Here is a 15,607-nt window from a genome sequence, read left to right as displayed (position 1 = left end):
AAAAGCCCCAACCACCCTTACTATTCCAAATTTACTGTTCCTTATGAACAGGAAATTGACTTTTCTGCCCTCCCCTGCCCTTACCACCCTTCCCTGATTGCCAAAATTGCCAGGGGTGGTTCGGTCTTTTCGCTTTGCCATTCCAGCTGTTGTGAGTGAGCTGACGCGTGGCATTCATCCTGTTTGATTAGCTTTGTATTCTTTCTTTTTTCATTGTTCCATCCTGATTTTTGCTTTCTTTTTCCATTTCGTTTTTGTTTTTCCTTCTTGATTTTAAATGGGTGTTGCAGTGATTAGTTCGATGGCGAGGTTTCATGGAGCTGCTGGTGGTGTGGCTTTGGATGTCGTTGTTGCTTGCTGTAATTGCCGGTGCTATTTTAGTCTGAATGAGCTGAAGCGTGAAATCAAACAAATGAGGGAAGCAATCTGATCCCGATCAATAATTGTTCGATGAGTGCCATCAACAAATTATTACCATTTTTAGCTTTTATCTTCTTCATTTCGTTCTTTGTAAGGTATATGGCTTTGTTTTAAAATTTAACAATTTTTTCCCCGCTTCTTGTTGTTAATTGTAAATAGATAATAGTGTTTTTTTGTTTTGGTAGCTGTTAATTTCATGGAGTGGTTTGATGGAGCTTCTTTGGTCGCAGCTGTGGATCTGGTTATTGCTATGTGTGAGGTGTGGTTAGTTATTGTTTCGCATTTTTTGGCGAATTTTAGTTTAATTATTGTTGAGTTTGATGAGTAATGTGATTTGGTTGATTTAATTAATTAATTAGTTCATTGCTATGTTGTTTTAGTTTAGTTAGTTAATTAGTTCATTAGCCTAATTAAGTATGTTATGTTTTAGCTTTAGCTAATAAAATTGTGAACAAAAATTAATTTCCTGTAGATTTCTATTATGAATTAATTAGAGATTAACTTAGCCTCATTAAGTATGTTAATAAAAATTTGGCTTTGGAGGTTACAGTGGGAAAGGAAATTTGCTTTGGAGACTACACTGTTTAGATACAGTATTTATACAGGGAATTGTCTGGTACTGTATTGTGTATGTGTATATAAAATTTGACAGAGGGGTTTTAGTGTGTGCTTATTGTCTTTTTTTTTTCCTCCGAGGAGATTTAAAGATGGCTGTTTTTTGGTTATAATAATAGAAATATATTTAATATGTCCTTTTAAGTTGCATATCTATTATTTAATAGTTTTTAGAGGAGAGATATTTGTTTGTGGTGTACTGGATCAATTTATATGGTGTAGCTTTTTTGGCTAATAAAATATAATGGATATGTCCTTTGCTTTCAAATTCTATATTTATATGTGCTGCATATTTGGTTTGCCTTTTATTTCTTTTTGATTTCTGGCTTGCTTCTTCTTTATCTTGTGAGAAAAGAAGGTTGGTTTCTGAAACCTTGCTGCGGTGATTGTTTAGCTTGTAAATTTCTCATAAAAATGTAATATGCTTGCTGAAATTCCATATGGATGTCAATTGTACAGACAACATTGGATATTGACTTAATGAATCTTGAACTTTTACTCTACATGATCACCTGGACATATATTGATCTACAATTACTCACTTTACAATTATGATGTTCTTACAAATAATCTACAACGATTAATTGAAATTGGCTGTTTATGCATTTGTGTTATTTAAAGTTAATTTATGGAACCTTGGATTTGGTTAGATAGCTTATGTTTTTAATTTTCTGTGTTTTCTGTTTTCTCCTTTTTCTTTTCCTTATTTTCCCCCTTTTTTGAAAAATAAATGAAAAAAAAAACAGAAATATTGTAGGACTGTGCAGTTGGAGCTGGCTGTGGTGTTAAAATTGCTTGCTGCTATTGTTGGTAAGTTTGCTGAGTTCTTTTAAATTGAGATTTTACAAGGTGACTTAGTTTTCTTAGATATGCTAACTTAGCTGTAATTTGATTGTGGTTTTGGTTTAGTGGATGTGTATGTTTGTTTAATTTTAGTTTTTGCCGGTTACAGGTTATGACTATTCAGTCAAGCAAAATTGCCATTCCATTTCGACCTCTTTTAGGTCAATTGGTTGAGTGTTTAAATTTTCCTAAACCAATTTATGGTTTTATAGATAAGGATAGGAACAATGCCTGCGTTCGTATTAAAACTGAATGTGGGAAGCCTGAATTTGTATTTTTCGGTGGGGAGGCTAATACAGTTCAGGAGTCACAAGAAAGGGCTGCTCAAAAAGCAGTGCAAAAATTGATGAGCCAGTTTGGGGTGAAGGTGAGTGATTTTTCATCTGATAGAGAAAGGATGTATCAGCTATGCAGTAAGCTTTTTAAGCATAAGGTTGTTGAGTTATGTCGTGAGAAAGGAATAGAAATGCCTGTTGCACAGAAGAATTTGGGCAAAAAACCATCTGATGATGTTGTCCATGTGACGATTGATTTTGTGGGCTTTTTAGGAGTTGTTGTTACAAGGACTGGGGCAGAGGTGAGTCCATTAGAGACTATTTGGGTTGAAGATTTGGGTTTCGTGTCTTGGCTGACAGTGTCTTGCCCACATAATGGAGCTGAAATGGAATGCATCTATAGTGATCCTTGTCCTGAGGTAACTGGTGCAAAGGAAAAGGCTGCTAAAAGAGCTATACATTACCTGGTGACTAAGTATAGCCTGGAAATTGTCGATGCTAATTATGGTGCAGTTTCGGAGAAGAGTGTTGCTTGTAATGCTTTAAAGAGTAGGTTTTACCAGTTAAAGGAGCACTTGGCTGCCAGAGAAGAAAACTTTGCTGGTGATGAATGCTTGACTCCCACTTCTGAAAGGTTTCAGATACCTAAGGTTGGTTTGCCTCCACCTGCTCCAATGAAAAGACGCTCTGCTACACCATTAGATGCTGCATCTTCTTCTACTGTTAGAGTTTCGGAGCCTTTGGTTTCTGGCATACCTGAACTAGAGACTGTTTGGAAGCGCACGAAGTTTGCTTAGGCTATTTGGAGTCTTAGTTTAGTATTTTGGGTAGCAAGATGTTTGCCTGATTAAAGGTGTTTAGGTTTAGCATTGACATATGCTTAGTATTATTTAGATTTCTATCTTTCCTTTTGTTTTATTTAGTGCTTAAGTCTATGAATAGTTATGGCTGAAATATTTCATTACAAAATAGACTTGTATGCTGTAACTGAAATCTAATGTAATGTGTATTTCGAGTAATAAATGGACGAACTTTTGATTTGTATGTTGGTTCTAGAATATTTTATAATTTTATTGTTTATTGTATGGCTTCTTAATTTAATAATGCTCTTTCATGTTTGATGAATATGTTTAGCTTTCTGTTTTTAGAAGCAATATGAAATGTTTAAATATGGACTAGATTTATGCATTTCCTTTTCTCTTTGTAGTTTAAAAATATGTAAATTGGAATAGGTAAGATTAAACTTAGAAGAGGTAACAGGATGGGAAGGTGACGAATTTCAGAGGCTTTATAAAATGTCGAAAGGAAAATATTGTTAGTGATATGCAGAATTTCTTAAAAAGAAAAAAAGCAATGTAGTAGATTAATAGTATTCATTTTGTTTTGTTTTATGGCATTGAAAATAGGGGGCTTGATCACATTCAGGAATTATTGTATTGATGCTGCCTTGATCACAGGATGTTATGCAAAACAAATACTAGAACAGGTAAACATCTAGGTTGATGTATCAGGTTGTTGGAACTTTTGTAGATTTAATTTGCAGAACCTTTTAAATACCTGCTCGTTTTACAGACCCAAAAACATCTTCTGAATTGCAACTACGGAGAATTTAATATGTTTTCTTTTTACAGTAAATGACATAAACAGGAATCATCAGTATCTTGTGCACATTCTATGTTGAGATAGCTTGATCTGCACCAAAGTAATATGGGTATGTCTCAAAATTGACATGATGTTTAGGATGGATTTTTTTACGTATGCTCATTGCTATACTTATTTATGGTGTTTGTTTAGTGTCTAATTTGCTGAGTTACTGCTTTAAATATTTATATGATAGCTGAAGCACCTGTTAATTTTAAGAGACCATCAAGTAAAGGGCGGAAATCAAAGCGAATGAGTGATTTGATATCAGCTTATAATTCTTCTAGGTAAAATAGATGACTTATAATAATGGATTTTATTTTTTGCGAAGAAAATTCATAAATTTTTTATGCTTTCCACAGTCAAGCAGAACAATCAAATTCCAAAAAGGCGAAATCAAGGCCTTCAACATACACTGTACTTGAAAGTGGGTATTTTGCCTTGGTTTAGGTTTATAAAGTAGATATATATGTGGTGCTTTTTAATCGGACCTGGCGTAATTTTCTCTTTGTACTGCTACAGAAAGACCCGTGTCTCTTAAAATTGCACCATCAAATGCACAGAGTTCAAAGCAGCTAAGGGATGCTGCTAAAAGTAAGCCTTAGTCGTGATTTCAGTTAATAGAGTTAACACATATATGTTGTTGCACAATACAGTTATTCTAGATATCCTTTTATATTATTGCAGAAATCCCTGCGGCTACTATAGGAAAACCATTGCCTACGCAACCCCTAGAATTATCTCCGCCTACCTACTGTGCTAAATGCGGGGCTAAAAAGTTTGCGTTTGAAACCTTGCATTTCTGTTGTGGCAATGGTGATATTAAAATAGCTGCAAATGAATATCACCCTGAATTAGCGAGACTTTTTACTTCAAGGGATGAAGATGCTGTGCATTTTAGAAAGTATGCTCGATTATACAATAACTTATTTGCCTTTAGTTCCATTGGAGGTAAGACTGATAGAGAAACATATAAAGGTATATATGTCTTTAAATTACATGGCCAAATATATCATTCTGTACCAGAATTAATACCAGATGAGGATGGTCCAAAGTATCTGCAGCTTTATTTCTATGATGGCCAAAACGAATTGAAACACAGAACAAATTGCTTTCCTGAATTAAGACAGGATGTTATAGACAAATTAATGCAAATAACTAAAGATAATCCATATGCAAGATTTTTCAGATCTTTGAGAGAAGTAAATGTTGATGAAAGTACTAACATTATAATAAATTCAAACACTGTGCCAGATCAAAGGGTGTATAATGCTCCCACTTCAGATGAAGTTGCTGTTATCTGGCCTGATAGTGTTTCATCGAGTCAGAGTTCATGGCCACATATTCTTGTGACAGCAAAATCTGCAAAATCCCATCGAGTTGCCCATTTTTATGGGTGCTATGATCCTTTACAGTATCCACTGCTCTTTCCAAGAGGCGAATGCGGTTGGCATCAGGGTCTTAAAAAAACTTCTTATGGTGGAGATAGGCAAGTGGCAGCAGAACCTGATCCTATTCATTCATGTGCAGTGCACACTCCGGCAGATTTCCTGGATGCAGAAGCTGCTCGTAAGTCCCTAACAAGTCTATGGGATTTTTTGGGTTAATTACTTCTTTGCCTATGTTTCCTTAGAATTTGCTTAGTTTGGATTTTTTCTTGGATTTTAATGTATATAGGAGCTTCCGGAAGACATACCAAAGCTGATAAGAATATCTCCGCAAGGGAGTACTATGCTTATAAGCTTCAAATTAGACCAGGAAACATGCTGTTAAGAGCTGGGCGTGCATTTCTGCAATATATCACAGACATGTATATCAAGGTTGAAAATACAAGGTTAGATTTTTTCCGGCAAAATCAAGATACAATAAGAGCCGATCTTTATAAAGGAATTCTTGACACAGTGGAGAGCGGACAGACAAGTGCGGCTGATGTTGGTCATAAGTTCATTTTGCCACCATCATTTATAGGAGGCCCTCGTGATATGAAAAGGAGATATCTGAATGCAATGGCTCTTGTGCAGAAATACGGGAAACCTGATCTCTTTGTCACTATGACATGCAATGCAAATTGGCCTGAGATAAAAGCCGAACTAGAGCCTGGTGAGACTGCACAAGACCGACCGGATTTAGTAGCTCGTATATTTCGGGCAAAGTTAATTGCTCTGAAAAAAAAAATCAAGGAAGACATGGTATTTGGTAAAGTGGCAGCGATGATATATGTTGTAGAATTTCAAAAAAGAGGATTGCCACATGCTCATTTCCTGTTGATTCTGGAACAGCAACATAAGATGAAATCTCCTGCTGATTATGATAAGTATGTTTGTGCAGAGATACCTCCTGTGACTCAGCCTGAACTGCGTAAGATTGTAGTAAGGCATATGATGCATGGACCATGTGGCCAATTAAATCCAGAGTGCCCTTGTATGAGAAAGAAGGATAATCACTTTTCTTGTAAAAATGGATATCCAAAGCAATTCACCGTACAAACAACAACAAATAAAGATGGTTATCCTTGTTATAAGAGAACTGATACCGGAGAACGAGTGAAGGTCAGAAATGCTGAGTTAGATAATCGATGGGTTGTACCTTATAACCCTTACCTCACAGCACTCTTTGATTGTCATTTAAATGTAGAAGTTTGTTCAACTATAAAAGCGGTGAAATACTTATATAAATATGTCTACAAAGGGCATGATCGAGTGGCCTTCAATATTTCGGCTGAGGATAGAAATTCTGGAGATGAAATTGCTCAGTTTCAGTCAGGACGGTGGGTGTCACCGTGTGAAGCGGCTTGGAGAATTTTCGGGTTTGATTTATTTGAAATGTATCCACCAGTCTTACCTCTGTCTGTTCATATTCCAGACATGAATACTGTCTGTGTACGCCCGTATGAACGTCTGGATGTAGGTATTGCAAGCGGTGTTTATGCTAGGACTCAATTAACAGAGTTCTTCCGTATGAATGCAGCTACTGATAATGGTCTTGGTTACTTATATGGAGAATTTCCAGAACATTATAAGTGGGATGCTTCAGCAAAATCATGGTCCAACCGACAAAATAAAAAAAAGATGGTTGGGCGATTAGCTTTTGTGTCTCCTTCTGAAGGTGAACGCTTTTACCTTCGACTGCTATTACTGCATGTCAGGAGTCCAAAATCTTTTACAGACTTACGCACAGTTCAAGGTTATGTATGTGCAACTTTCAAGGAAGCATGTCTTAAAGCTGGCATTTTAGAAGAGGATGATGCTGCAAGCATTTGTTTGGCTGAAGCAACTGAAATTCAGCTCCCTGAGGCTCTACGCCGGCTATTTGCAACTGTTCTTATATTTTGTCAGCCGAGTGATCCTGAAGAACTGTGGCGCAAATATTATTCTGCATTGTCAGAAGATTTTGCACAAAAAAACTCTGGTGCAGAAGCCAAAATTAAAAAACTAACTATCAGATCAGTGGAGCAACATCTAGAGGCTATGGGGAAGTCATTATCTGCCTGTGGTCTGGCTGTTTTAATGGATGACGATGATAGCCAGATTAATAGAACAAAAGACATTCAAGATGCCTTAGATGCTCCAATTCCTCAGGCTTGTATAGACAGCCGTGGCCTACTAAATACAGCGCAGAAAGAAATTTTTACATGTATTATGCAGCATATAGTGGAAGGAAAACCAGGGGCATTTTTTGTAGATGGTCCTGGTGGAACCGGCAAAACTTTCTTATATAATGCGCTGTATGCTGAGATCCGCCTTATGAATAAGATTGTTTTACCTACCGCTACATCTGGAATAGCTGCAGCAAATATTCCCTCAGGTAGAACAGCACACTCAAGATTTAAGATTCCAATGGACAGCGATACTTCATTAGCCTGCAGCGTCTCTAAGCAAAGTAGCTTAGCAGCGTTAATAAAAGAAACAGCTCTTATAATATGGGATGAAGCATCAATGGCAAACAAGCAAAATCTAGAATCTCTAGACCTTTTATTACAAGACATATGTGATAGTGATGTGATATTTGGTGGGAAAGTAATTGTCTTCGGTGGAGACTTTCGACAAGTGTTGCCTGTTGTTCCTAACAAGACTCAGAGAGAAGCAGTCGAAGCAAGTGTAGTGAGTTCTTATATATGGCAGCATTTGAGGAGATTCAGGTTAACTGAAAATCTAAGAGCTAGGGAAGATCCTTCATTCTGTCAGTTTTTACTAGCACTGGGAAACGGTGAACTGCAGACCAAGGAAAGTGATTTTGTTGAGTTGCCGCCTCAGATAGTGCAGACTTTCCAACCTGATGCTGATCCAATAGAGAAGTTGCTTGAATCTTCTTTTCCAGAACTTGGTTCAGGTGCTCTGGATCCTCAAATCTTTTCAAGAAGGGCTGTTCTAACACCTATAAACGACGATGTTGACACTATAAATTCGTTCATGATTGAGAGATTCCCAGGACAAGCCATATCTTATACAAGCTATGACAGTATTCTAGATGATTGTGGCAGTGTATATCCTACGGAATTCCTGAATAAACTATGTCCGGGTGGAATGAGCCCTCACAATCTTGTGCTCAAAGAAAACTGCCCAGTAATATTACTTAGAAACCTCCTGCCGTCTTCTGGTTTATGCAATGGAACATGCCTTATATGTAAAAGGTTTTTCCCTAATTTAATTGAGTGCGTGATTTCTGTCGGACAATATCAAGGAGAACATGTATTTATACCCAGAATTAAACTCAGACCATCAAGTTCTCAAAAATATCCTTTCCAATTTCAGAGGAACCAATTTCCTATCAAGCTGAGCTTTGCAATGACTATTAACAAGTCACAGGGTCAAACTTTAGATCAAGTGTTAATCTATCTCCCTCGTTCGTGTTTTTCACATGGTCAGTTATATGTGGCTCTTTCACGTGCACGGTCTGCAGATAAAGTGAGGGTTATATCAGTAGCTCCTACTTTACAGCATTCAGAGAACTCTGTTAAAAATGTCGTATCTTATGCTGTCCTAAAGCTAGCAGGAGTAATCTAGGTGATTATACACCAACCAAGCTTAGTAAGTTGATTTTTCTCCGTGTCTAACTTTACTACATTGCAGGGCAAAAAATTTCAAGAGAAAGTTAGACAAACAAATTACTAATAAGATAAGCATTAAAGAGCATACATTTATAGGTGAACTAAGGTGATTTGAAGAGTTTCTTATATGTGATAAATAAAGACTGAAATTGTTTTAAAATTAATACTTGGTTACTTGGTCTTTGTGTTGCACTGTAAATTGTTCTTGATTAAAAGAATGATTAGACAATGGTAGGTGTAAGGTGCTACTCCACTACTCCATGACATTTTTTATGGGTAATTTGTCCAAATTTATCGAATTTGTTTGCCTATTAGTTATTGTACTATGTTACTTTGTGTTTTATGGTAAATGAAGCAAATTGTAATTTTGTATATGTATGCTGTCAATTACTGTAAGATACTTAGATGTGGGTAAAATGGATTTTTTCAAAGAGCTTGTCTTGTTGATTTGAAACTCAACCAAGTTTATTTAACTATATTTCAATTTCAGGTCCTTCAAAAGTTCAGAAGCGGCTCCAGAGCAATTTTGTGAGCATGGTTTTGTCATAGCTAAAGCACCCTGAGTTGAGAAATGCAGCTTAGAAGTTGTTTAGAAAGCCAGAACTTAATTCTAGACCTAATGTTTTCTTTCGAGAGTGTTGAAGCTGCAATAAAGTTTGTTCTTGCCAATGGTGAAGAGCCCGGTATAATATTGCACATGCAGTGACAAGCCAGGTATCATATTGCACATGTCATATATAAACATTTTGTGCGCTTCGAACCTCCTAAGGTTCGATAAAGAGCCTGAGTTTCATAAAGCCTGATAGAGATTATTAGCTTTGCCTCTATTTCCTATACACAGCTAATTTCCAGAATACGTCTCTGTCCTCTCACTCTCTCCTCTATTGTGGTGCACTCCGAGTTTCGCATTGAACCGTTATCTAAGCTTCCTACATTGAAACTTCTTGTGATTTGAGGTAAATTTTTATCCTTCTTTATAACCATTGAGTATGAATTTGACAATCTACGGTTTAATTTTACTCATATTTTCATTTAGTTGTCAGTATAATCAATATAGGTTTAATCTACGGTAAATTTTTATCCTTCTTTATGACCATTGAGTTTGAATTTGACAATCTACGATTTGAGGTAAACTTCATCCGCATTTACATTCAATGTAATGCATCTAAGATCTAAAAAAGCTATACTTTTGTGCTCAAGGAAAAACAGGATATTTGTTAATCTTTAAGATATATATTAGGATTGTCATAGAGTCTGCATTTAAAAGCCCAAAAATTATTGAAATGTATAAATTTTGTATTCAAACATGAAATAGAAATTGATATTAAGAGCTGTGGAGTGTGTATATATATATGTGTGTGTGTGTGTGTGTGTGTGTGTGTGTGTGTGTGTGTGTATGTGTGTGTGTGAAAGAAATGCTATGAAATATAGGTCTGCTTTGATTATGACAGATTGTAAAAGCCACTCCCTTAAAAAAAGGAAGATTGTAGGTCTGCTTTGATTATGACAGATTGTAAAAGCCACTCCCTTAAAAAAAGGAAGATTGTACTGCAATATTTTTACTACAATATGACTGTCTATTATATAAAAATAACATATTATTATTCTATTACTTATAAAGACAGTAAACTTTTGCAAGCTTTAAAAGCTAATTCAAAAGTACAGTAGGGAGCTGGAATTCTTTACCTAAAGTATGGAATGAACAGTACAAACAGTAAGAAGAATAAAAAATTAACATTTGCTATTCTGAACACTGTAACCAGAAGCTTCCCCAATTACTGTGTTCTATTCTCTATTTTAAAAATCTGTCCTGACTCATATAAAGGTATTTGCTCTTTTGCCTTTCGTTTTTTTTTTTCACAGAAGATATCAAACAAAGTAGCAGTGCCTTACTCAGCCATGGCAGGTATGGTCTCTTCTTTTACAGCTTGCTTACATTATCCTTTAGCTCAATTAATCTTAAAATTTAATTTTAAATGTTATAAAATTTAACATCATTAACTAAAACTACTACTATACAAAATAATATGAAACCATTTATACACACAGATCAAAAATACAAAACGGCTAGACAGAAGCCAGAGTATGTGTACTTGAATCAGTTAAATGCAGCAAGCAAGGCTTATATAGTAAGGGTAGTTGTTGCTGAAAAGGGGAGGGACACACTATCTTCCAAAAAAACAGTTAGATTCCAAACTTTACTTCTAAAGGATGAAAAGGTATGTATTTATTACTTCTCATACTAACTCTATTATAGTTATGATAGAATTAAAAGAATATTCCTGAGTATAGTCTAAATTATGTCAAGCATTATGGTAGGCTGTACAAAAATTAGACAAGCATATAGTGTAAATAGTTATGGTGGGCTATAGACAAATTATATCAACTACTTTTATAATAATCATGCTTATGCTATAATCATGCTTTTACTTATGCTATAATCATGTTCAGCTTAAGATGCAATTAAATAAAGTACACTTAAAGCTAAAGCATGAGTCAGGTGAACTTTAGTTTTATAATTATATCATCAAGCATTCAAGGTAATTAGATTATATCATCAAGCATGAGTCAGGTGAACTTTAGTTTTATAATTATATCATCATGTTCAAATTATATCATCAAGCATTCAAGGTATTTTTTTTTAAAAACTATATCGATTTACCTTACAATAAAATCTCAAAACATCTTCTAAATATGCTATTCTACAAAGCTTAATATAGTTAGATATTTTGAGTAACCTTCTTTTTGTCTTTTATAATGTAAAGTACATAAGTGCTAAAATCACTTTGTTTTAGCAAAAATTATGTTACAGAAAGAACGTGTTCTGTGCACTTTAAATCTCAAACATAAAAAGACTTATTCTACATGTAAAATATCAAAGCATGTATAGTTAATAATTTTAAGGAAGTTTATAATATAGTTATTAGGCACACTTACTTCATTATCATTTTCTGCTTTATAGGGTAATAGGATGCGAGGTACTTTATTCGGCGATCAAATTGAAGCATTTGAAGAAGCATTACAGTACCTAGGTGAATACGACATTTCTGCTGCACCTATTAAGTTCATTGACGAAAAATGGAGAACTGAACTTGATCAATTTCCCTACCAAATGACTTTTGGTAGTAGAACTGTGATCCAACCAGTTCATCCAGAGCTCGGACCAATTCTGCCTAACTATCAACCAATAGCGAGTATACCTCGTGCAATTGATCTTGATGAGAAATGCGGTATATTACACTCACATAACAGTTTCACAAAAAAATAAAATTAACAGAACATTAACAAACTTGTCTGAATTTACAGATGTGATGGGTGTGGTGTTATATGTGGAAGAAGAAGCAAGGAAAGTTGAAGCCAGAGATGGAAAGCGAGAAAGCTTCGTGCGAGAAATAGTAATTACTGATCAAAGGTTAAAATAAAAACAGCTAAATGTTTAGGCATACTCAAAATATTATTGGATACATGTTACAAATTGAAATCACTAACAATAACCATTTCATGTAACAATTGTGATCAGCCGCTCACCATCTCACTGTGGAATGATCTAACTGCACCAAAATACTTTGACAAGTTAACTAATTGGGCAGAAGCATTCCAGGTTATAGGTTTCAGGGCTCTTAAACCACATACTCGCCGTAGTAAGACAAAAGCTACTGTACTTTAGTTCTTTGAATGATCTGTTGCTATGAGTAAATAAACACTATCTATTTTATTTAGGATTTTCAATGAATTCTGGTATGTCCACTCGAATAATCTATGAACCTGAAGGAGATCGTGCACGTGAGCTATCTGACTGGTAATCTCCAAAACTTAGCTAAGCAAAAACAACAACCTTTATAGTATGCTGATGGTCTCTATAATTAACAATATGCAGGGCTAACCTCTTTCACCAGAAGGTATTAGATAGACAGGCTAGAATATTGGATGTTAAGTACCCAAGTGAAAACAAGAAAGTTGTTTCAATCGCTGAGCTGCGGCAGAAAAAGGTAAAAAATAGTTCATTACAGCCTCTCAGAAGTTCACAACTCAGTGGTACTTAAGTGTGCATGCTCTAACTGATATTCTGTAACTTATAATAAATTTGTAGCCAAGCAACACCATACAAGAAGAACTTCTATGGATAGAGGTAACTATTCAGAATGCAGAATTAGAAAAGGTGAATGCATATACAGGCTGTTCGAATTGCTGGAAACGCACCAACCTTCCACTGCAGAAGCGTTATTCTTGCACTTCTTGTTATAAAAAAGAATGCATCTGCACTGAGAGGTATAACAAATACTCTTTTTTAAAGCCAACCGTATCTGTTAATATTGTACCTAACAAAAATTACTTTGAATTTATGCCAGGACTACCTTTAAGTTTGAGGCTAGCGATGGCACAGGAACTATGGCATTCACCACATTCAACGATGACACTGAAAGACTGTTTAAGAGAAGTGCAGCTGAAATCTACGCCATAAAAGAAGCGGTAAATTACACTTACCATGTACCTAGCTTCTAATTTTCAAAACAGTTTATATATGCTTTGTAAAATTCCAAAGAATGCTCGAACGTTCAAACTTTATAAAATTATAATTAAAAGCAAGAAAATTGATAAGCTTAAAATTAACCAAATTCAATTTAACCAAACAAGAGCATAGTTAAACATAAGATAAATAAAGAATATAGATTTTTGAATAAGCAATCAGCCTTGACATGTCTAACGATCCAGTAAAGTTCAAAATGCCAAGCACACTTATCTTATACCATAGTAACATAGAACACAATCCCTTAATTAAGCATGAATTGTAGAATAACCCTGCTAATCAGTCTCACCTAAAGAGATATCAAAAAAAAAAGGAAGTAAAAATAGAGTAGAGAAGAAATATAGTCATCTAAGTAGATAATATTAGCATAATAAACAACCAAAGATATATATTATAACGGTTACAAGTTTGAAGTTAATACTAATGCTTGACATGATGATAAACACAATGCAGGATGATCACGATGCATTCAGGCCAATTCAAGACATGCTTAGCAACAAGCCGTTCTTCATTAAAGTAGGCCCCACATTGCATTTAGGCCAAAACAATGTCCTGGAATGGACTCTCAAGAGTATTGAGCTGAAGGAAGATCTTGAGACACAAGAAGTTCTGCAACCATTTGATAGCAGCTCCAACCAAGCAAAAGATGCCAATGAAAAAGCTAAACAGCAGACAATGCAACTAGCAAATCCTGAACCAGTCATTCCAACCCCAAACATGAAGGATTCTTCAGAAAAGCATACACAAGAACGACATTTCACTGAAACGCTGGAGTCACCTCAGCAAGATATTGAATCACTTAAGCGCAAGAAATCTTTAGGGAAAAGCCCTGTGCAATTCCAAGGTGACGAAAATGAGTCCCAGCCACCGCTATCACAAGTCCGTGCAAAGAAGAAACTTTGCTTTGGCGGAATGACTCCAGAGAAGCACAACCCAGAGATATCACCAGAAAAGGATCAAGCTCAAGATGTACCTGTGCCTCTGGAAACTGAGAAAAAGCAAGCCAAGCCTGTAATTGTGAAGACTGAGAAACTGAAATAATCTTCCATCAAATCTGCCACGAACAATGATCGTCTCTAGACTACAAAAAAATATATAGTAGCCTAATGAAGTACTGCAGAACAGAAATTTAAGGTGCACTACCTACACATCCTCTAAATATTAAATCTTTTGCTAGACTATAAATATATGGGCAACTATAAGAACTTTGCTTTTGCTAAATACTAAGCACAGTAAATAGTTGCCCAGGTATTTTATATAAAACTCCAGCATCATGTAGTACTTAATCTACAGCTTAGGTTCATAATTTCATGTATATAGGAGTAGAATGCTGTAGCAGTTAATCTTTTGAGGGTTTCCCAGGAACAGTAACAGCAGTTGTTGTTCCAGGGAAACACCGTACCAGGATAATGATCTGATGTATTGCTAAATTAAAGCAGATGTTAAATTATATTTATAAATATATAGTAGATTATATATGTTGCTTATATTCAATTTATTATTACACTCTTTTTCAAAGAACTGCATAAAATTATAAGAAATAGTCATTAATACAAATAATTCACATTAACAATAAACTTCAACAATTTTGAAAGCAGCACCTCCATAAGGTATTATGATACTGCAGCACAAAAAAGAAGCATGCATGACACTTATTCAGAGAGGACAGCCATTGCAATTTATCATCCACCATTCGTTTAAAGCTGTAACCATTCGTTTAAAGCTGTACCCATGACACTCTGCTAGCTTCTTTATATGAATACAGATATTAGTGAAGGACAAATGAATTCAGATTTCAAGGACAATATACTTGGTTTATTGATTTTATTTTGTGAACTGTAGCCATGTGAACTACAACATAAAGTAAGTTACTTATCAGCATTGATGTATCAATGCAGAGAAGACAAAAAAATAACAGAAGAAAAAAGCTTCCTCAAGTTTGGGCTCAAAGTTCTACCTTCCTCAAGTTGAATTTTACGATTTAATTGGGGTTAATGTGGGTATGATTGGTTTTTTTTTTTTAACATTTTAAATTAATGGATCATTTTGTTTTTTTGATAATTTAGGTGGTTTTGCTGGGGGTGGGAGTGGGAGTAGGTTGGGGAAGGAGTATGGGTTGGTTTGTCAGTTGTGAACGCAATTAAGCATTCAAAGATAGAATAAAGAGCTTGTCCATTGCTATATGCAATTATGCTGATAATCAATTTAATGATGATCACAAGTTGATTCATAGAAACT

The 15,607-nt window shown here is 35.2% G+C and overlaps 1 protein-coding gene and 1 long non-coding RNA gene across 2 annotated transcripts; both read left to right on the top strand.

The window, feature by feature from the left end:
- Nucleotides 1-604: 604 nt before the first annotated feature.
- Nucleotides 605-2,114, top strand: LOC145582550 (uncharacterized). Its single transcript, XR_014099902.1, has 3 exons — nt 605-679; nt 1,782-1,845; nt 1,988-2,114. It is a non-coding gene; the product is annotated as an uncharacterized LOC145582550 (long non-coding RNA).
- Nucleotides 2,115-12,533: 10,419 nt separating this feature from the next.
- On the top strand, nt 12,534-14,815 carry LOC145582530 (uncharacterized). Its single transcript, XM_081639513.1, has 5 exons — nt 12,534-12,640; nt 12,719-12,830; nt 12,932-13,110; nt 13,191-13,311; nt 13,823-14,815. Exons 1-5 carry the CDS (start codon nt 12,570-12,572, stop codon nt 14,408-14,410), a joined length of 1,071 nt encoding a protein of 356 aa, XP_081495639.1. The 5' UTR covers nt 12,534-12,569; the 3' UTR covers nt 14,411-14,815.
- The last annotated feature ends 792 nt before the right edge of the window (nt 14,816-15,607 follow it).

This window comes from Chenopodium album, chromosome 2, assembly GCF_948465745.1.
Source record: "Chenopodium album chromosome 2, dcCheAlbu1.1, whole genome shotgun sequence".
Classification (NCBI taxonomy): domain Eukaryota; kingdom Viridiplantae; phylum Streptophyta; class Magnoliopsida; order Caryophyllales; family Amaranthaceae; genus Chenopodium; species Chenopodium album.
Note: the sequence above shows the minus strand (reverse complement) of the source record. Positions and strands in the feature narration are given on the sequence as shown.

What these genes read in the sequence shown, in the direction of transcription:
- LOC145582530 (XM_081639513.1), top strand. Translation starts at nt 12,570, where the DNA reads ATGAATTCTGGTATGTCCACTCGAATAATCTATGAACCTGAAGGAGAT. An exon ending in GCACGTGAGCTATCTGACTG is followed by an intron (nt 12,641 to 12,718) that starts GTAATCTCCAAA and finishes AACAATATGCAG; the next exon opens with GGCTAACCTCTTTCACCAGA. An exon ending in TCTACGCCATAAAAGAAGCG is followed by an intron (nt 13,312 to 13,822) that starts GTAAATTACACT and finishes AACACAATGCAG; the next exon opens with GATGATCACGATGCATTCAG.